This window comes from Arvicola amphibius, chromosome 4, assembly GCF_903992535.2.
Source record: "Arvicola amphibius chromosome 4, mArvAmp1.2, whole genome shotgun sequence".
In the NCBI taxonomy this organism is placed as follows: domain Eukaryota; kingdom Metazoa; phylum Chordata; class Mammalia; order Rodentia; family Cricetidae; genus Arvicola; species Arvicola amphibius.
Genome location: NC_052050.1, coordinates 106,996,147 through 107,018,797, shown reverse-complemented (window position 1 = coordinate 107,018,797; position 22,651 = coordinate 106,996,147). Strand labels below are relative to the sequence as shown.

General features: G+C 38.8%; 1 protein-coding gene across 1 annotated transcript; it reads left to right on the top strand.

Annotated features, from left to right (window-relative positions):
• On the top strand, positions 1 to 22,651 carry LOC119812479 (zinc finger protein 431-like). The gene is made up of 4 exons (XM_038327183.1): positions 1 to 85; positions 16,789 to 16,944; positions 22,257 to 22,383; positions 22,587 to 22,651. Exons 2-4 carry the CDS (start codon positions 16,933 to 16,935, stop codon positions 22,649 to 22,651), a joined length of 204 nt encoding a protein of 67 aa, XP_038183111.1. The 5' UTR covers positions 1 to 85; positions 16,789 to 16,932.

The following is a 22,651-nucleotide window of genomic DNA, read 5'->3' as shown; positions in this document are numbered from 1 at the left end:
TGAGCGCCTGTGCTGAGAGAGTAGGACGTTTGCCTGTGTGTACACTTGTGGAGAGAGCAGTAGCGATAAAAGCAGCGGCGCCATGGTGAGTGAGCGGCCTCCGTCCCGAGACAGAGAGGAGCGGCGGGGCATAGTGGGCGAGGGACTGCTCTCCCCAGATGAGTAGGAGCGGCGGGCCATAGTGAGCGAGGGGATGCTGTCCCCAGATGGGGAGGAGTGGCGGGCTGATCCTCAGGAGTCGGTGAAGTGGGTCTTCCCCTGGCTGGGTAGGAGCCAGCGGCCAAACAGAAACCGGCCAGGGCCCGTGTGCCCTGTGTGGCCCTTCTGTGGTCCTGTGTGGGCCTTGCAACTCCCTGGGCTGGGCGGCAGCCTCTGAATACCTTCATTCTGCCGGCTGCATCTGTGCAGGGCAATGGTGCTTCAGTTGTTGACGTCACTGTGAAATGCTGGCGCCTGTAGTGCTTGTATTGCCGCTATGGAAAGCAGAGTTGTCAAACTCAGAGAGCCCTGGTCTCTCTAGTATCTTCCATAAGTTCTGCACATTTAGCGTTTAACTGTAGGATCCGTCTGGAATAGTTTTGTGGAGCTTGTAGACGGTGTCTCCTGTGTAGAGCAGCATTCCACTGCTAAATTGCCACGTAGAATTAACGGTAAAAGAGTTGATGGTATGCAAGGAGACTTTAAGTCACAGAAAGTAGAATTTAGGTAATACCCCAAAGATACATACTATGCTAATCATACCTGTTAGAGATTAAAATGATAAGATGTAAATGTTTGTTCACTGGGATTATCTACATTCCCATAACGGAAGAGACAACCCTGATTTACAACCTGCCTGACGCCTCCCACCCCTATCAAAGACCAGGCCTCTAACAGGCTGCTCAAGGGGCCATTATGCGGTCACAACCAACATTAAGCCCTGCTGTGCTATAAAGGTACATTAATTCTAAAACAGCTGCCTCTCCAGTCTTTTCGGAAAATGGTTTTGAGTCCAGTTCTCATGTGTTGATTGAGGTGAACTTGAATCCTGTCTGTCACATTGCCTTTACTGTCACCCTGACTAACTATTCTTAATCCTTGGATTAAAGGTTTGTTGCACCCAGAGTCCTAAAATGACCATCTTGAGTCACGTAGTGTCCATCGCAGTAGCAAGAAATGGATTTGCATAGGGAGCATGGCTTCTCCCTTCAGATCAGAAGAGGAGGAATAGTGGTCCGTGCACACTGCAGGATGAAACAGACTAGACAACAGCTAGATCCCAGGCTGAAGTTTAAGGCAGTGAGCTTCAGGGGTCTCCATCATAATGAAGGATCTGATAGGGCAGGGCGAGTGACCTTCTGTGCAGCTTTCCAGGCTGTATTAATTTCTTCCGTGTGAATAAAGACAGACAGAATTGGTGGGTGCACAATTCAGAGAGTTGTAGCTTGAACTACTGATTATTCAGTTTCCAGTTAGGGTTCTATCGTGTGCAGATATGTGCAGTCCTTGAATACACAGTTAGGTCAGCTCAGAGGTTTGAGACACAGGCCATTCATTGACTGTAAATCTGTGTCAGCTTACAGCACCCAGAAGCTAACATTTTACATGGGACAAAATCATACAGTGTCTTATTAATGGCCTTCTCTCTACCAGGGAAGTGTCTACTCTGTTTCAAAATCAGTATAACTAAGTATCCTTCCAATTATTTCTAATCGTTTTTAAAAGTTATTTAAGTATCAGTATCATTTTAAAATTTCATTTTCTTTAAATGCATTACTGCTATAATATCTATTTGTTTCTATTTTCCAATGTTTGTGGTCATTTAGAATTCCATTCCACTTATTTCATAAGATTTATTTATTTATTTATTGATTGATTGATTGATTGATTGATATCAATTTAGAGCAGAAGTTCTCATCCTGGGGAGGTCAGGGCTCCCTTTGGGGTATTAAATAACCCTATCATAGCAGTGGCCTCAGACCACTGGAAAACACAGGTGTTTATACTAAATTCATAACAGTAGCAAAATTATAGTTATGAGGTAACATCAAAATTAATTTTATAGTTGGAGGGGGGCATTACACCATGAGGAACTGTGTTAAAGGGTCACAGCATTAGGAAGGTTGAGAACTTCTGGTTTAGTTCAATGTGTCCTGTAGCTCAGACCTGCCTCACACTATGTAATTGAGGATTGCTTTGAACTTTTAATCCTGCCTCTGCTGTCCAGTGCTGAGAGGACAGTTCTGCCAATCCTTCCAGGCTGGACCTTTATTGGTTTGCGAGAAGGAAAAATAGACCAGTGAATGAGTATCCTCCGCCTTCTCTAGACTACACTGCAAATTCACACACGAAGTGGGACGTGTGTAAGAACTGCGTTCGCTGACCAGCTGTAGAGTAGGCGTAGTCAAAGCACAGATAAGGATGGGCAAGAAGGAGGGTAAAGCTTTCCTGATTTGACAGTAGTTGACAGTAGCGCTGAGTAGTGAGGTAATCAATTTTGGATGATCTGGCAATGTCCTGACTGGCCATTCCTTCCATCTACACACCAGGCAATCAACCTGGATAAAGAACTGAACTTTCATGAAACCAAATGTAGTTATAGTAGTTCAACCAAAATGGAAGAGCTAGATAAAATGGTATGGCCCTGCCTAACAGGACTGTGTTTTCCAGGTTGAAGATGTACAACCTGAGAGAAATGGCATGAATAGTACTTGGAGTGCTCTAGTAAAAAATCCCTGGAGCACATAACCACAAAGCCTCTTTCAGATTTTTAACATCATTTTGTGGGATTATAATTACATCATTTCCAGTATCTCTTCCCTGCCCCCAAACTTCCCAAGACCCTTCATTTTTACTAATCCATTTTTTTCTAATCTGTTAGCTTTAACAGCAGTTACTGTTTGAATGTGGCCTGTGTTTGTCTGCAGGACCTCTGAGCTATGAAGCAAAGGGTTGGCTGCACTGAACGTTGAGTGTGTAATGGAATGTGCACAGAAAGAACCCTGTGCCTTGGAGGAGGAACAGGAAGTGCTCTGGGAGAATGGAAGATTCTACTGAACTACAAGTTTCCCAGAGTAGGGCCTATCTGAAGGAGGGCACTGCTAGGAAGGCCTGTGCTGAGTCAGTTGATCTCTGCTCACCCAGTAGGGTACCCTTTAAAGTTGTGAGACCCAGCTGGGTGGTCTTAGCTAATGAGGGACTTTGGAAGGCATAGCAATCAGGAGCACCAATGGGAGGTAACCCACAGGTTCTTTCCAGGATTCTCCTCCAGTTCTGCTGTAGAGAGCTGTAAGGAAGGCCACAAACCATGCCATGGTGAGTGTGGGGACCACTGTCCCCAGACCAGGAAGAGCATGTTAAGTGAATTATCAGAGTCTGAGCTGCTGGGACTTGCTCTACCATGAGCCAGAATGAGGTGGTGACCTGGGCAGTGGTCCTTGATCTCTGAATCTCTCAGAGTGTGGATTCCCTGGGAAGGAGTAGGCTCTGACTATCAGAAGCTTTGATGCTGGTATATCATTGTCCAGTGTGCACACACAGACACTGCTTTTGGTGTGCAGTGGGAAGACAGATTGGAGAAGTGAAGGCCTAGTTTCTAGAAGCTCTGAACATTACATTCTACTTTCAAGTTTGTCTTAAAAATGTTACAGACAGTTTAGAAAATGGTAGTTAGAGGGGATAGAGATCATTCCTCAGCAATACATAATTAGAATGTTTTTAACTTTCTGCTAGTACTAGTCACCATCATGTGATTTAGTGAAGTTCAGTTCCAGGGGACAAAATGAGTTTCTGAGCCTTGGAGGTATTTTAATTTTGTATGGTGTTGGGTAGGCTGATAAGACAGATACTATATCTTGTACCATAATCCATATGGCAGGAAGCAGACATTAAATTGTTCTTCTATATTGTTTTATGATTGGGCATCAGTAGGGCTGCTTTTGCCTGAAACCATGGTGGGCAAGTAGGGTTGTAGAGCCCTAGAAGGCTCTACTGGAGATCACCTCTGTTTGGAGAAAGGGCTCTAGAGCATACAGTCTCTCTGTTGGGAAGAATAGCTAGATGGCAGTAGCTGGATAGTAAGAAACACAACAGTTTAAAAGTCACTTTGAGTTAATTTTGTATGAGTTGTGAAGTCTGTGTTTATTTAATTTCTGAATATATAGAATCATGTGTAGCTTTGGTCTTTGATCATTTATAGAAGTCTACCAAAATATGCATTTCCTATTTCCTATTAAAATTTTTGATTCATCCTCCATCATCTAGAACATGTTTTTACCATTCACCTAACAAATGGGGAATGTAAGCCTTAAGATATTACTGTTTGTTTAATTTTCTTTAGATTGTTTAGACCTATAGGTTTTTATACACATTTTTGGGAACCTTTTGAGTATTTAGTACTGGATGGTTTGTTAGAGGTGATTATGGGGTAAGTAATAAAACCCTGAGTAAGTCATCTCTGACATGTACTGGTGAGACTAGATCCTGTCCTTGTACCTTCTCTCCCTACTCATAAGTTTTGATAATTTTCTCAATTATTTTAAATATTTTTACTACTGATATTTGTAAAGCCTGAATCCTTTGACCTGTGAATATTTTTAGTAATCTCATTGATGTACATAAACTCTGTTTCTCATTTTGTACATATGATTTCGAGGTATTGAAATTTTGCTTTTAAAGATAACATCTTAGCCTTGGACATTATTTGGATACCATGCAGATTGCCTTTCTGGAGAGATACTCTATCTGCTAACCTATCATAACTTTTTAACAAATTTTGATTGTCAAATTTAACAGTATGAATATTTTTAGATTTATTTTAGTGCCCTTTGACATGGATTAAATTTTGTCTGTCAAATTAATGTTATCCTTTTTAATTGAATATGTTTTCATCTAACTCTTGATTTTTGATAGTATTAATCCTCTAAGCTGTTTATTATTAGTCTGTAAAGACTGTATTATTTTTAAAAGTGCCTCATTCTTGATTCTGTTACTGTCAGCTAGTTGTTCATTATTACTCTGTAAAGACTGTATTTTTTCTTGTTTCTTTTTTTAATTTTTATTGATTTTTATTGAGCTCTATGCTTTTCTCTGCTCCCCTCCCTGTCTCTCCTCTCCCATTCAACCCTCAAGTTCCCCATGCTCCAAGTTTACTCAGGAGAGATTGTCTTTTTCTACTTCCCACGTAGACTAGATCTATGTATGTCTTTCTTAGGATCTTCATTGTTTTCTAGTTCTCTGGGATTGTGATTTGTAGGCTGGTTTTCTTTGCTTTATGTTTAAAAACCACTTATGAGTGAGTACATATGATAATTGTCTTTCTGTGTCTGAGTTTCCTCACTCAAAATAATGTTTTCTAACTCCATCCATTTGTGTGCAAAATTCAAGTTGTCGTTATTTTTTCTGCTATGTAGAACTCCATTGTGTGAGTGTACCACATTTTCCTTATCCATTCTTTGGTTGATGGGGCATTTAGGCTGATTCTAGGTTCAGGTTATGACAAACAGTGCTGCTATGAACATAGTTGAGCATGTGTCCTGTGGCACAATTGAGCATCCTTTGGATATATACACAAAAGTGGTATTACTGGGTCTTGAGGAAGGTTGTTTCCTAATTTCCTGAGAAATTGCCACACTGACATCCAAAGGGGTCTTGAGGAAGATTGTTTCCTAATTTTCTGAGAAATTGCCACACTGATATCCAAAGGGGTCTTGAGGAAGATTGTTTCCTAATTTTCTAAGAAATCGCCACACTGACTTCCAAAAAGGGCTGTACCAGCTTGCATTCCCACCATCAATGCAGGAGTGTTCCCTTTTCCCCACAGCCTCTCCAGCATAAGTTGTCACCAGTGTTTTTGATCTTGGCCATTCTTACAGGTGTAAGATGGAATATCAGAGTTGTTTTGATTTGCGTTTCTCTGATTTCAAAGGATGTTGAACATTTCCTTAAGTGTCTTTCAGCCATTTTAGATTCATCTGTTGAGAGTTCTATGTTTAGGTCTGTACCCCATTTTTTAAATTAGATTATTTGTTCTTTTGATGACCAGTTTCTTGAGTTCTTCGTATATTTTGGAGATCAGACCTTTGTCTGATGTGGGGTTGGTGAAGATCTTTTTTTATTCTGTAGGCTGTTGTTTTATCTTGATGACCATGTCCTTTACTTTACGAAAGCTTTTCAGTTTCAGGAGGTTCCATTTATTAATTGTTTCTCTCAGTGTCTGTGTTACTGGGGTTATATTTATATAGTGGTCTCCTGTGCCAATGCATTCAAATATACTTCCCACTTTCTCTTCTATGAGGTTCAGAGTGGCTGGCTTTATGTTGAAGTGTTTGATCCATTTGGATTTGAGTTTTGTGCATGGTAATAGATATGGATCTGTTTTCCTTCTTCTACATGTTGATATCCGGTTATGTCAGCACCATTTGTTAAATAAGCTTTCTTTTTTCCATTTGATATTTTTCCCTCTTTGTTTGAAGGTGTATGGATTAACATCCAGATCTTCAAGTCAGTTCCAATGGTCCTCCTGTCTGTTTTTATGCCAATAGCAGGCTGTTTTCAGTACTGTAGCTCTGTAGTAGAGTTTGAAGTCAGGGATTGTGATGCCTCCAAAAGTTCTTTTATTGTAAAGGATTGTTTTGGTTATCCTGGGTTTTATGCTTTTCCATATGAAGTTGAGTACCGTTCTTTCGAGGTCTGTGAAGAATTTTGTTGGGATTTTGATGGGCATTGCATTGAATCTGTAGATTGCTTTTGGTAAGATTGCAATTTTTACTAAGTTAATTCTGCCTACCCAAGAGCATGGGAGATCTTTCCACTTTTTGGTGTCTTCTTCAATTTCTTTCTTTAATGATTTAAAGTTCTTGTGTTCCACTTGTTTGGTTAGAGTTTCTCTGAGATATTTTATGCTATTTGTGGCTATTGTGAAGGGTGATGTTTCTCTGAGTTCTTTCTCAGTCCATTTATCATCTCTGTACAGGAGGGTTACTGATTTTTTTGAGTTAATCTTGTATCCTGCTTCATTACTGAAAGTGTTTATGAGTTGTAGAAGTTCCTTGGTAGAACTTTTGGGGTCACTTATGTCAACTATCATATCATCAATAAATAGTGCGAGTTTGACTTCTTCCTTTCCAGTTTGTATCTCTTTGATCTCCCTTTGGTGTCTTATTGCTCTAGCTAGGACCTCAAGAAGTATATTGAATAGATATGGAGAGAGTGGACAACCTTGTCTTATTCTTGATTTTAGTGGGATCACTGGGAGTTTCTCTCCATTTAGTTTGATCTTGGCTGTTGGCTTGCTGTATATTGCCTTTATTATGATTAGGTATGTTCCTTGTATCCCTGCTCTCTTCAAGACCTTTATCATGAAGGGCTGTTGTATTTTGTCGAAAGCTTTTTCAGCATCTAATGAGATGACCATGTAGTTATTATTTTTCAGTTTGTTTTAATGGTGGATTACATTAACAGATTTTTGTGTGTTGAATCCTCCCTGCATCTCTAAGGGTGCAGCTGACTTGATCATGGTGGATGATGGTTCTGATGTATTCTTGGATTCGATTTGCCAGTATTTTTTTGCATCAATGTTCATGAGTGAGACTGGTCTGTAATTCTCTTCCTTAGTAATGCCTTTGTTTTAGCTGAGTATCAGGGTAACTGTAGCCTCATTAAAAGAGTTTGGCAATGTTCCTTCTGTTTCTATTGAGTAGAACAATTTGAGGAGTGTTGGTATTTGTTCTTTTTTGAGAATCTTCTAGAATTCTGAGCTGAAACCATCTGGTCCTGGACTCTTTTAGGTTGGAAGACTTTTGATGACTGTTTCTATTTTTTCAGCAGTTATAAGTCTGTTTAATTTGGTTATCTAGTCTTGATTTAATGTTTATAAGTGATTTTTATGTAGAAAGTTGTCCATTTCCTTTAAGTTTTCCAATATTGTGGAGTTCAGGTTTTCGAAATATGACCTGATGAGTCTCCGGATTTCCTCCATGTCTGTTGTTATGTCCCCCTCTTTCATTTCTGATTTTGTTAATTTGAATATTCTCTTGCAGTCTTTTGGCTAGTTTGGATAAAGGTTTGTCTATTTTGTTGATTTTTCTCAAAGAACCAACTCTTTGTCTCACTGAGTCTTTGTATTGTTTTCTTTATTTCTATTTTGTTGATTTCAGTTCTCAATTTGATTATTCCCTGCTGTCTAGTTCTCCTGGGTGAGTTTGTTTCTTTTTGTTCTAAAGTTTTCAAATGTTCTGTTAATTTACCAGTGTGGGATTTATCCAGCTTCTTTATGTAGGCATTTGGTGCTATGAACTTTCCTGTTAACACTGCTTTCATTGTGCCCCATAAATTTGGGTATGTTGTGTGGTCATTTTCATTGAATTTTAGGAAATCTTTGATTTCTTAATTTATTTCTTCCTTGATCCATTGATGATTCAGGTGAGCATTGTTTTATTTCCATGTGTTTGTGGGCTTTCTGGAATTAGTATTGCTGTTGAATTCTAGTTTTAAGCCATGGTGATCTGATATTATTCCAATTTTTTTTGTATTTGTTGAGGTTTGTTTTGTTGCTGAGTATATGGTCAATTTTTGAGAAGGTTCGATGAGGTGCTGAGAAGAAGGTACATTCTTTTACGTTTGCATGAAATATTCTGTAGATATCTGTTAAATCCATTTGGGTCATAACATCTGTTAGTTCCCTTATTTCTCAGTTAATTTTTCTGTCTGACTGACCTGTGAATGGTGAGAGTGGAGTGTTGAAGTCTCCCACTATTAGTGTATGGGGTTTAATGTGTGATTTAAACTTTAAAAAAGTGTTTCTTTTACATATGAGGATGCCCTTATATTTGGGACATAGACCTTCCATATTGACATTTCCTCTTGATGGATTTTTCCTATGACTAATATGAAATGTCTTTCTTTGCCTCTTTTGATTGATTTTAGTTTGAAGTCTATTTTATTACATATTAGAATAGCTACACCAGCTTGTCTTTAGGTCCATTTGATTGGACAATATTTTTCCAACCCTTTACTCCAAAGCGATGTCAGTCTTTGAGGTTGAGGTGTGTTTCTTGTACGCAGAAGAAGGATGGATTGTTTTTGTATCCAGTCTGTTAGCCTGTGTCTTTTTATGGGTGAGTTGAGTTCATTTATATTAAGGGATATTAATGACCAGTGATTGCTATCTTTTGTTAATTTCATTTTCATTGTTGGTGATGTTAATTTGTGCATTTTTCCCATCTTTGGGATTTGTTGCTATGAGACCATCAATTCTCTGTGTTTTTGTTGATGTAACCAACTTCCTTGGGTTGGAGTTTTCCTTCTAGCATTTTGTGTAGGGCTGGGTTTGTGACAAGGTATTGGTGAAATCTGGTTTTGTCGTGGAATATCTTGTTTTGTTTTTCTATGGTGATTGAAAGTTTGCTGTTTATAATAGTCTGGGCTGGCATATGTGGTCTCTTAATATCTGCATAACGCTTGACCATGACCTCTTGGATATCATTGTCTCCAATGAGAAGTCAGGTATAATTCTGATAGGTGTGTTACTTGGCCTTTTTCCTTTGCAGCTCTTAATATTCTTTCTTTATTCTGTATGTTTAGTGTTTTGATTACTATGTGGCAAGGGGACTTTTTCTTTGATCCAGTCTGTTTGGCTTCTTGTATCTTCATAGACATATCTTTCTTTAGGTTGGGAAAGTTTTCTTCTATGATTTTGTTAAATATATTTTCTGTGCTTTTGAGTTGAACTTCTTCTATACCTATTATTCTTAGGTTTGGTCTTTTCATGGTGTCCCATATTTTCTGGATATTTTAGGTTAAGCTTTCGTTAGATTTAATGTTTTCTTTAACTGATGAGTCTATTTCATCTATTATATCTTCAGCACTTGAGATTCTCTCTTCCATCTCTTGTATTCTGCTGTTCATGCTTGCATTTGTGGTTCCTGATCATTTTCTCATGATATCTGTTTCTATAATTTCCTCGGCTTGTGTTTTCTATATTGTCTCTATTTCAGTTCTCAAGTCTCGAATTGTTTCTTTCATATGTTTGGTTGCTTTTTCTTGGTTTTCTTTAAGGGATTTGCTGATGTCTTCCAATTTTTTGTTTATCTTTTCTCCATCTTTTTGAGGAAATTTCTCATTTCCTCTTTAAGAGTTTCAAACATTCTCCTGAAGTTATTTTTTAGGTCATTTTCTTTTGCTTCATTTATATGTGGTTGTTTATGTCTTGCAGTTGTAGGGTCTCTAGATTTTACTGGTGTCGTGTTGTTCTTTGTGGTGTTGCATGTGTTCTTACCTTGTCCATTCATCTATTCCTCTTATTGGTGTGGTTGGGGCTGTCTGTGATTCTGGTGATTAATCTTCTAAGTGCCAGTGAATCCAAGGCTCAGATGCTTGTTCCTTGTTATACAGTCAGTGTCACAGTTCTAGTTACCCCATTGGTCATTCTGTGTTCCTGGAGGTTGCTCAGCATTCCTGAACTTTGCTCTGCTTCTGTGGAGTTTGCTGTCTCAGGCCTGCTCTGGCCTAAGTTTTCAGCTCAGACCTATTTCTGTTAATGGCCCTGGTCTGGATCTGTTCCTGCAGAGGATCTGTTCCCTGGCTTGGGTTGGTCCTGCAAAGGTCTTTGCCTCTGATCTACTTCCTCGGAGGTTCCAGACTCATGCCTGGATCTGCAGAGATCTCTGGTTTCTGCCTACTACCTTGGAGGTTCCAGACTCATGCCCAGACCCACAGAGGTCCTGGCTCAGGCCTAGTTCCTTGGAGGTACTAGACTCACGCCCAGACCCACAGGGATCCTGGCTCACATCTACTCCCTTAAAGGTCACAGATTCGCACTCTGGCTCTTGCCCACTTGCTCAGCAGTTGCTTCCCTGTACCTGCTTCTGTGGAGTTCACTGTCTCAAGTCTGCTCTGGCCCAGGTTGCTGCCCCAGTCCTGCTTCTGTAAATGACCCTGGTCTGGATCCGCTCCTGCTCCCATGGAGTTCACTGTCCCAGGCCTGCTCCAGCCCAGGTTGCTAGCTCAGTCCTGCTCATTTGGAGTTCGCTGCCTCAGACCTGCTCTGGCCTAGGTTGCTGGCTCAGTCTTGCTCCTATGGAGTTCACTCAATCTTCTTGTTTCTATCTTCCAAGTGCTAATATTATGATACTACAGACAGAACCCAGGGTCTAGCACATGGTAGGCAAGGACACCAACTGGGTCATATGCCCAGTCCTATCTGGGTTTCTTTGTTTTATAAAAGGTCTCACATAGCTCAGCGTAGCCTCAGACTCACTAAGAACACTATTATTTTTTAATGTGTCTCATTCTTGGCTCTGTTATCAAACCATTTCCTTAAGGATATAATATGAAAAACAAAGCTAAGTCCCAAAATCAATTAAATGGATATATTAGAAAAATTATATGACCCTTATAGAATATCATCCATAATGTAAGCAAAAAACGGTTATTAAGTTCCTGGATGGTGATAAGTGTCTGCAATTATATAAATTTAAATTTGTTAATTTATTTATACTTACCTCAATTAGGGGATTTTAGAAACTGTTGTAAGTGTAATACTCTTTATTTGCAAGCAAGTGTCACAGTTGCAGGTGTGCATGGCCAGCAGGGGCAAGCAAGTTCCAGTACCCAAATCACCTCAGACTTAGTTAATTAAGAGCAGCGTATTCATATATGGAGGACTGAGTTGTACAGAATATCAAGGATTCCAAAGCTTGCTGGCAGTTATGAGCTGCAAGTGGGGCTTTGGCATGGATGGTGTACTGACACTGTGGGGATTGCACTAGGAAAAAATGGCTTGCTGCGGTGGGAAAAGTCACGGGCTTAGGCGCTGGATGGGGAGGCCACAGTGGCAGGCAGTCCACAGATGAGAAACATGCCCAGGCTGGTGAGCCAGGAAGCCTGGAGTGGGAGGGGGGAAGGCATGCGTGGACATTTTGGGCCAAATCCAGTAGGTATGGATCGGGCCCCACATTGGGCTCCAGTTATAGGAGAATGCAAATAAAACAGTCCCACACTAGCTCAGAATTGAGTATAATAAAAGGTTCTTTATTTAGGGGGGACTCACAGATCACAGTCCTGTGCACAAGCCAACAAGAGGAACCAAATCCAGCAGTCAGGTGAGAGAGGAGAGAGAGAGAGGGAGGGAGGGAGAGAGAGAGAGAGAGAGAGAGAGAGAGAGAGAGAGAGAGAGAGAGAGAGAGAGAGAGAGAGAGAGGACACATGAGGACACATGAGCGTACACATTTTTTGTACCCAAGGCCACGCCCAGCCTAATCCAGCATCACAAAGGCCATTGGTTGAAGGAGGTTCTGCCGCATTACTTTACCCAATGGAATAAGGTCCACGTGGAGAAGCAAGTATAGCCAAATCTAAACATCCTACCATATCAAATAAAGAAGATTTTTAAACTTCCCAACTCTTTGGGTGTAGGCAATAGTGTCTGCTTTGAGTAGAGCTGATAAATGTTAGATTCTGTCTATCTGTCCTCCCAGGGTCCCAAAATCCCTGATAATCTCATAGTCCATTTACTGTAACTCTGCCATTTTAAAAGTAAGAACAGTGGAAATGTCATTAATATGACTTTCTAGCCTTTCCTAGTAAGTCATCTTTGTATTCATTATTATATAGGCTACCTGAGTCAGAAACATGTCTCTGCTCAGTGTTAGGGTTGAGAACCTAGACCTGTTTGCCTGTCCTGAGAGAGGAGCTGTAATGTAATTTTTGACTGGACATGACCTAGTGGTGATGTAGTTGCTTACATTTTTTGAACTTTAAAAAAAATTATATTTTTTTCATTAGTGAACTCACAAGTTCTCATTGTTGTTTGTTTCCTTTTCATGTGTATCCTTGTTGATTGGTTCCACTTGAAGTTTGTTAGTCATTGTTCTCCCTTAGTCATTTGCTAAATTATACCTCACTTTGCAATTCCCTTCCACCATATATCTGTCTTCTCCTGGAACATAGAAGCTAACATTACTCCATTCTTTCAAGGTCATTTATAACACAAATGAAACATATCATAACATAATGCTTTCTTTTTTAAAATTCAGATTTTGTTCTTACAATAGAACTAGCTGGAATGGGTCTTCATATTATAGACCAGGCTGGCACAAGCCTACAAATTTCCATCTGATTTCTCATAAAATCATTCCTTATTCTAGAACGAAAAGTATACTTTTGAAGTTAATTATACGGGTATATATAATATATACTTTTTCTTTGTCTTTCTTTGAGACAGGACCTTACTGTGTGGTTACCCACTGCCTCAGTAGTGAGGTACCTTGAGTTATGGGGTTAGAGAAAATCACACAGTTCTGGATCCACAGTTGTAGCTTCACTGTGTGACAAATCAAAACAAGAAACATAAGAATGCTACAGATAGCATAAGAAAGTCTTGGAATATCCATTCCTGTTCTCCAGGAATTAGTGAGAAAAAGTATGTTTGGAGTATGTGGTAGATGCCATTTTTTTTTATGTTGAGCAATGTCTCAAATATTAGTTCCTGAATTTATGGGAATTTAGTAAATTATATATTTCCTTAGTTAAAATTAGAAATTGTTTTTAGTAGACAGGAAAATTGCATGTTTTTAGAGAGTAGGTTGTTGTTAGAGGAACCTGCTTGTTGGTTCCTGGCTGCTCAGTCTTGAAATAATACAGAAACTGTATTATTTAAAACAATGCTTGGCCCAGTAGCTCTAGCTTCTTATTGGCTAACTCTTACATCTTAATTTAACCCATTTATATTAATCTGTGCATCACCACGAGGTCATGGCCTACTGGCAAAGTTTCAGTACATCTGTCTCCAGCAGCAGCTCCATGACTTCTCTCTCTCTCTCTCTGCCTTCTTTCTCCCAGCATTCAATTTAGTTTTCTCTACCTACTTAAGTTCTGCCCTATCAATAGGCCAAGGCAGTTTCTTTGTTAACCAATGGTATTCATAGCATACATAGGGGAATCCCACATCCATAAGTATTGCTTCTAATGATGTTGAAGTTTCTAGCTATATGATATTTTTTATACTATCACTTCTGAAAATGTGTTCTCAATTCTAATATATTCACTGTGAATGTTGAGCATACTCATCAGAAAATTTGAAATCTTGTCAAAATGAAAAGCCTTATGGATGATACAAGCTTAACTGGTAAAGTTTAAAGAGATACTCCAATCATCAAAATGTACTTGTGTGGCTATTGCTGGTTGTCAACCTGACTATTTCTGGAATGAATTTTAATACAGTAATGGAGAGCATGCATGTGCTCTTGATTTCTAGACAGGAAAACAACATGTCTTTGAGGATGAATAACACAGGCCTGCCATCCAGACCTTGAGGCTTGAAGGCCCCTGTTTAATCTGGGTCACTTCTTCTGTTAGAATACTATTTAAAAGCAATGGAAGAAGGAAGGGTGTTTTTGCCTGCTTGCCTCACCTCCATCAGCCCATTTATTCCTTCTTCAAGATCCCAGCAGACCAGCTGAGACACCCAGCCTTGTGGGACAGAGCAGATACCAGATTTTTGGACTTTCCAGTTATAATTAGCCATCGTTAGACTGCAGCCTATAAGTCATAGCTATAGATATTCCATAGACTCTGTGACTCTAAAGAACCCTGGCTAATATAGTACTGGAAATTTTGTGTAACACACCAGTATCTTGGAGAATTACTCAGTAATTATCATTGGAAATCATTTAAGTTTTCTAGATATAACTTAATAATTTCTGAGTCTTTTTATAATAGATAGTATTCAGTGTGGTCTTTTGCTCCTTGAGGTACATTTAAACATTTAAAAATATTTAACAATAGAAACCCGAGTTACACTTGACCCTCATGTTGACATTGGAAAATGGCATAAATAGCAACTCTGTTATTACAATTTTATGAAGAAGGAAATAAAAGGAAAACTATTGGTAGGAGAGTCTGGAAATTCTCTCTATGCTGATAAGTTCTAAACTCAGAAGTGAGATAAACAAAATTCATCCATTTTATTTAATAGTGTTAAACATAGTGTTTAATATGGGATGAATTAGTTTAAAACTTGGCTTTGATCCTAATACATTCATTAAACTCTCCTCAGTGGTTAGTTTTTTTCCTAACTAATTTGTAATGTCAAGGTAAGGACTACAGACATTATCATAGCTCTAAGTCAAGTTGTTGTCAATCTAAAAAGATAGCTCAACTTTAAATCATACCAAAAGTTTCTCTAGGAAGAAGCCACCTCCCTGTTCTTAGGATAAAGCTTATTACACCTTTACCAAAGGAAGTTTAAAATTTGGTACAAAATTTGAAATACTAATATTTGTTTTTCAATAATTTGATTAATAAGTACTTTTAGTCTAGTGAAGATAGAATAGTCTAGTGCTTTAAAACAACAGAAAGAATTATATTCAATAAATTTTCTCAGGTGAGCTAAAAACAACATGGGGAATATTTTGTGATCAACAGTCTAAGATTGAAATATAAGCAGTCTAATGTTTTGTTTGTTTTAGGTTTGGTTGACACAGGGTTTTATTGTTGTAGCTTTACCCAGTCTTAATCCTCCTGCCTCGGCCTCCTTAATTTTTCTTTTTAAAAATTGCATTCACATATTTGTGTGGGTATCAGTAGTTTGGGAGACTTGCCCTGCAAGACCACCTTCCAGGGTTAAGATTAGAAGCCACATAGCAGCAAAAGGAATTTAGAATATTTCTAATCTGATGCTGTTCCAGTCATGACTCTTTATTGTTCTGCCCTATTCTTATTCTCTTGTCTTATAATTTTTAGCACTAATTCTCTATCCCAGTTCTAATTCCTTTTTGTTTCTTATCCATCTAGTGTAAATACACTTTTTTCCCCAGAGACTTGAAGCAATGACAAGAGTTATACCTCAGTGGGTGAACAATAAGGGCAAAGCCATTTTCTCTGACAATACAAAGTTCCAAGGTTTCAGGAATAAGACTGTGACCAGAGGGAGGGGGCACAGTGCCCACTGCAACAAACTTTGAAACATAGGTCTTTATCAGCAGACTTGACAAGCAGAGAACTGGTATGCTTTTTGTAGGATGCTTTGTGTACATAACTATGGTTATAAACCTGCAATATTGCCCTATTTCATCATAAATCTTTAAAGGACTTAGATCTAACAAGGCCAGACACCTGCATTTCTGACCTTGTACATAATTGTAAAGTATTAAACCTATTACAAAAGCCTTTAGTATAATTTGAACTTGCTCTGAGGTAAAAATGAATTAATTGTGTGCAGCTTGTCTTAGACTGAGGAGAATATGATATTTTCTTGTCTTAGTTGAGTAAAAAGAACAAAGCAGTCTTATACACGTCTTACAGTCCCCAAGGGACAATAGATCTAATTATGAAGCATAGCCTAGTAAATTTTGTAAAATCAAAATTATACAGCTTAGTGAGTGCTGAGGTTATATCTGTGCACTGTGCAGAGTTAAAAGTTAGTGTCAGATCCAAAGCGCTAGGTATGCTACTCCATGTAGAGTTAGAAAGGAAAGTGGGTCAGCCGAAAAGAGATATAACAGAGACTGCAGAGACTGAGGACATTGTTCACCCCCCATTGTGCTATTCACACACACTGCTTATGTGTTTATCTCATGTATTTATTCCATCTATTGGGCACATCAATAGATGGTCAGGAAGGTGACTTACCATTATAGCTAATGGATTATAGACCAATGGAACTCACATCTCTCCACTTAAATGCTTCTAATTGAATTAGATTGTGATTAACGTGGTGGTACAAAGCTGGCCAAAGTAAAGAGAGTAAGTGATTGGGGAATGCTCAGACTTAAAGCAACATACATAACACAATCCCCGCCTAATTCTCAGGGACCATTGTGGAAGCTGTGGCAGGAAGAGTGTAAAAGGCAGAGGTGTGCTCTCTTCCCTCAGATCTAATCCCCTGCAGCTCATACCTAGTTTTGCAACAGATCACCAGCTGAAGCCACCCTTTTCCCTGCCCACATCTCTTCAATGGATATAATGGTAAGTTATTTTGAGTCAGTTTAAATCTATGTCCACTTAGCAACATAATATTCTTTCCTAAGGCCAATGACCTGCCTATTAGGTTCTTAGTCTGATAATGGTGCCAGGAATGCATTTGATCCTGTGAAGAACTTAGATACAGTCAGGAAGTAGTACTTACTCCCATAATATTTGTGTTACTATTGCACCAGTATATGTTAAAGTGAAAGCCTTTCTTTTTTGTTTAAACAGAAAAGGGGGAAATGATGTAGGAGGGTCTTCTTTCTATGTATTGCTTTCATTGGTTAATTAATAAAGAAACTGCGTGGCCTGATAGGTCAGAACATAGGTGGGTGGAGTAGACAGAACAGAATGCTGGGAAGAAGGGAAGTGAGTCAGTCGCCATATTTCTCCTACACAAGACGGACGGTGGCTAGAATCTTCCCCGTAAGCCACCACTTTATGGTGGTACACAGATTAATAGAAATGGGTTAATCAAGATGTGAGAGTTAGCCAGTAAGAGGCAGGAGCTAATGGGCTAAGCAGTGTTTAAATGAATACAGTTTCCATGTAATTGTTTTGGGTAAAGCTAGCCAGTGGCCAGGAGCCAGGTGGCGGGAAGCGGCCCGCTGCTCCTTCTACAAGTGGGCTGGTCTTGTCATGCCAATCTTTACTGTAGTTGGGCATGTCTGATGATTACTTGTCTCCTGTAGTAGCTTGCATAGACCCTTTTCACCACCATGAAAACAAGTCAGTAGGGATAAAGATTCTGCTTCTTTACCACTTTGATTTTGCCATGACCTTGACTCAAACATATAGTGTCTTCAGCAATAGGATCTTATTATCAAGTTCTTGATAGCCAAAAGCAGTAACCATACAATGTAATGTTTGAGGGGTCTTTGGTACCTAATTAGCAAGAACTCCAAAAGAAGCAACTTATACATGGCATAGATTTATTTGTTATCCTCTGGTTTCCAGTAGGGGCATTATTGCTCAGTTTCAGAGTTACATTTTAATTCTCTTTCTCCTCTCTCTACATTTCTTTTCCTATGTATCATGTTTGTATCTTTCTATGTGACTGTGTGTGTTAGTGATGTTAAAGCAAATTTCCATGTCTTTTTCAAAGGGTCTTCTGTTTTATTCATCTCTTTCCCTTCTCCTTCCTATCCCCTACCTCCACTCCCCCACCCCAGTTTAATCCTCCTTGGCCCATTCTTCCCCATGTATCTGTGCATTCTATCTCCTCTCTTTTCATAGCCATCCCATGGCATTGCAGTGATCTCATGAACCATGGAGGTATTACAGTTGAAATACATATATGATGATTTAACACTAACCTTCACCGTGACAGAGAATATGTGATGTTTATCTTCCTTATTCTGGGTTGCCTTTCTCAAAATAAGTTTTTCCAGCTCAGCTCCTTCTGTTTAGCTGTGAATTTCATAGTTTCATTTTTCTCAATATCTCTGAGTAGCATTACCCAGTATGACTCTAACAATTTTTTTTTTTTTTTTTTTTTTTGGTTTTTCGAGACAGGGTTTCTCTGTAGCTTTGGAGCCTGTCCTGGAACTAGCTCTTGTAGACCAGGCTTGTCTCGAACTCACAGAGATCCGCCTGCCTCTGCCTCCCGAGTGCTGGGATTAAAGGCGTGCGCCACCACCGCCCGGCTGACTCTAACAATTTTTATTCATCAGTTGGTGCAAATCTAGGTTGTTTCCATTTCCTGTCTATTGTAGATATAATCATAATAAACATGGATAAGCAAATGTCTCTAGAACAGGATATGGACTCCCTTTTGTGTATGTGTACATTTATATGTATGTATATATACATGTATATGTGTGTGCACATATATATATACACACAACACACACAAATTATATATACATATATATACAACATATATATATATATATATATATATATATATATATATATATATGAGTGCTACTGCTGGTTATATGGTAGGTACTTCTAGAGTTAGGTCCATGCTGATTTTTTAAAATGGTTACACCAGTTTGCATATCCTCAAGTACTAAAATGGAGTTCCATTTTCTGCAAATCAGTGCCAATAGTTGTCATTTTTGTTTGTTTGTTCATCTTAGACTTTTTTCACTGGGATGAGATGAAATTAGAGAGAAGATATAATGTGCATTTCCCTAATAGCTAAGTATGTTTAACATTTTAAATGTCTGTCAGCCATTTGTATTTCATTTGTTTCAGATTTCTCCATTTAATTCTATGTCCTATGATTAATATTTAAAGTCCTATTTAAAGTATAAATACGTTACAACTCCCTACCTCTTCCTCTCTTCAATCACTCTATGCCTCCCAATGATTCTGCATTAAATTAGTTTTCTTTCTTCTTTTGTTATTATCATTGCCCATATATTTATACATCTGTGCACATAAATATTTAAATATAAGTTGTTGAGTTCATTTGGAGTTTCTTGTATTTATGTGATTTCAGGGCAGACCATTTTGTTTTAGATAGCCAACTAGGAAGCTCATCCCTGGGAAAACATAAATCTCCCTCTCAACAGTCATTAGTTTTTTGTAGTACTTTGTCTAGGGCTGAGGTCTCATTAGATCACACACACACACACACACACACACACACAGACACAGACACACAAACCTATATTAGTATGCCTATTGGCCAGGAGGTTGGGAATTGAGAGTAATACAGACAATGGAGATTGAGATGATAGGATTTCAGTTGAAAATAGATCCATGAAAAATTAAGCTAGAGGTCCCTTGAGTGTTATTTTGGTCCAATTTTTTTCTTATTTTTCCCATGCCCAGAGAAATTGAGTAAGGCCAAATTAAAAATTTATGGATGTATTTCTTATGGCATATTGGATCTGCTGGATGCCTACAAAAGATAGTAACAAGTGGGGCCTAAATAAATGATATGAAAAGGTAGGTCCATATGGCAGTCAAGTACTGAAACAGAGGCAGGGATTTTCAAAGAGATTATCACCATTAAAGAGAAGGCCATTGCTCTACAGCGGAAGCCTAGCAAGATGCCCTAAGTGTAAGACTCCATTCTATTAAGTCTGCAGTTAATGGAAGGATTAGGCAAAGTGATTCCAAGTCCCAGAAAGTAGTTTCATACAAAACCTGCTGTGTTCCAAGCTTAGCAAGGTCCATCCCAATTTAGAAACCAAACTTGTGCTGGTTTTGGAAAAAAAGAATAAAAATTTTAGGTCATAGATTCTTCGTCTCTGGTTTCAGTTCAGCCCTGTTGCAGGCATCTATGTTTGGCAGAGTCAGAGCCCCAGTGCAGAGACTACAACAGCATAAAGCTGTGAGCATGAAGCCTGGGTTGCCTTTTCAGATGACAAGATGCTGAGATACCTAAGTAATGAGACATCTGCCATGCAGAGCTGCACACAGGGAGTGGAAGTAACCAAAGAGAGAGATGTAGGAAAAGCTGCAGGGAAAATGTGGCATCAAAGGCCTTTGAAACTGAAGCCCCATATATCTGAGACAGAGCTACCAGATTTGGTGTTTGCCCTGCTGGATTTCAGTCTTGCCTTAGTCCAGTCTTCCTCGCTATGTCCCCATTTCTCTTTTGGAATGGAAAAGGGTATTCTGTGCCAGTGTGTGTTGGAAAGATGAAACTTGTTTTTCTGATTTCACAAAATGTCACAGTCAAGTAATTGCCTTGAGTGTCAGAGAATACTTTGGACATTTGAACAGTGTAAGAACTGCTGAAGACTATGGACATTAATGTTAAATGCATTTCATCATGGGTTGACTATAAGCCTGTAGTGACCTGGGTCAGAATCTAGTTAATTGAATGAAAAACCTAGGAGATAGTATACTGCATCTGAACACTAGTCTCTCCTTGGTGGCTTTCTTTGGGGTACTTGTGGAATCTTTAGTAGGAGGAGCCTTTCTGGATAAAATTCCTTATTGGCGATGGGATTTGAGTGTCTATATCCTTAATCAATTTCCTGTTCTTTGTGTCCTGCTGTCATGATAGACAGTATCACTAAAGCACGTAAGATACAATTGAAACACTTGCTTATTCAAAGCCATTTTGCAAACCTGATTTATTTTTAATTTTTTTGGTTTGTTTTTGTTTTGAGGACAAACTTTCACTGTGTAGCCCTGGCTGTCCCAAAAACCAGACTGACTGGCCTCACCTCAAAGATCCCAATGATTCTGGATCATACATGCTGGAATTAAAGGTGGGCCATTATGCCTGGGTTTTTTTGGGTTTTTTGTTTTGTTTTGTTTTGTTTTGTTTTGTTTTTATATTAGTGACCCATGAGTCTGCAAGATGGGTTTTTATACATGTCAAGCATATGCTGCTGTGCTGACTTTCACCCACATCTTGAATTTTGAAATTTGGCAGAGGGTTTCATTCTTTTTCCCAGGATGTTGTGAATACTGCCTGAGTCTTCTGGGTTGCTGGATTGCAAGTGTGTCACATTCTTTCTACCTATTGTGTTTGTTTTGAATTCTTTTGAACAAATATGAGTCTTTTGCCTGTATGCATGGGTATGCACCAGATGTGTAACTGGCCCTCAGAGTAACCAGAAGATGGTCTCAGAATGCCTGAACATGAAGTAATGGATTGCTGTGAGCCCCTATGTAAGTACTGTCAGTTGAGCTCACCTATCTGCAAGACCAGCAAGACTCTTAACTGCTGAGCCCATTCTCCTGTCTTGTGTTGTTTATGATCAACATTTACATTGCTGATGTTTTCATTTGTAACTGTTTAAACATTCATTCCCTTTTAGTAATATTACACTTTAAACTGGGACTCTTCAGTTTTCTGGAACTGGAATAAATGCATATGTCTTCATAGGGACTTTAGTAAATATCTCTGGGTTCTTTCTACCATTTTTTAAATTGATTTTTATGGGGGAGACAGGGTCTTACTAGTATGTAACTCTGTCTGTCCTGTAACTCACTGCATAGGCCAGGCTGGCATCCAACTCAATTAAATTCACCTACCTCTGCCTCCTGAAAGCTGAGATAAAAATCTTGAGCAATAGCATCCAGCTTGGCTATCTTTTTTCTAGTTAGTACATTTCTCTGAAATGTACTCAGTACCTTTGATCTGATTGCTTGTCTCTCTACTTATGTCTATTAATTCGCATTCTTTTTCCAAGGCTTCTTCTAGTCAAAGTGAAGAAATGACAGATGTGAACCTCAATATTCGGTTTCTTTCTAAAATGACTTAGTGATTACATTGGAAATTCTGTATTATGGAATAAATGTGGGGAGCACCAGAATTATATATTATCAAGGAAGTGTACATGTACAATATTGTCACTATCATGCTTTCTCTTGTACACATGCATGGGATATTTTAGGGTGCAGTGACCTATGATGATGTGCATGTTAACTTCACTGGGGAAGAATGGGCTTTGCTGGATCCTTTACAGAAGAATCTCTACAAAGATGTGATGCTGGAAACATACAGGAACCTCACTGCTATAGGTAAGACTGTGAATTTTCCTTCATGTTTTAAAATAAGGGGACAACTCTTTCTTGGTTATTGATAATCTTCTGTAATTTTGTTTGAGAAAGAGGAAGAATGAGGTGAATACATCAGGCATGGTTCTAAGGTTCACTGAAGATAGCAACTTAAATATTACACAATTTCTAATATTTATCATACATTTTCTGGTACTGTATTTTAGGCTACAGTTGGGAAGACCATATTATTGAAGAACATTGTCAAAGTTCTAGAAGACATAAAAGGTAA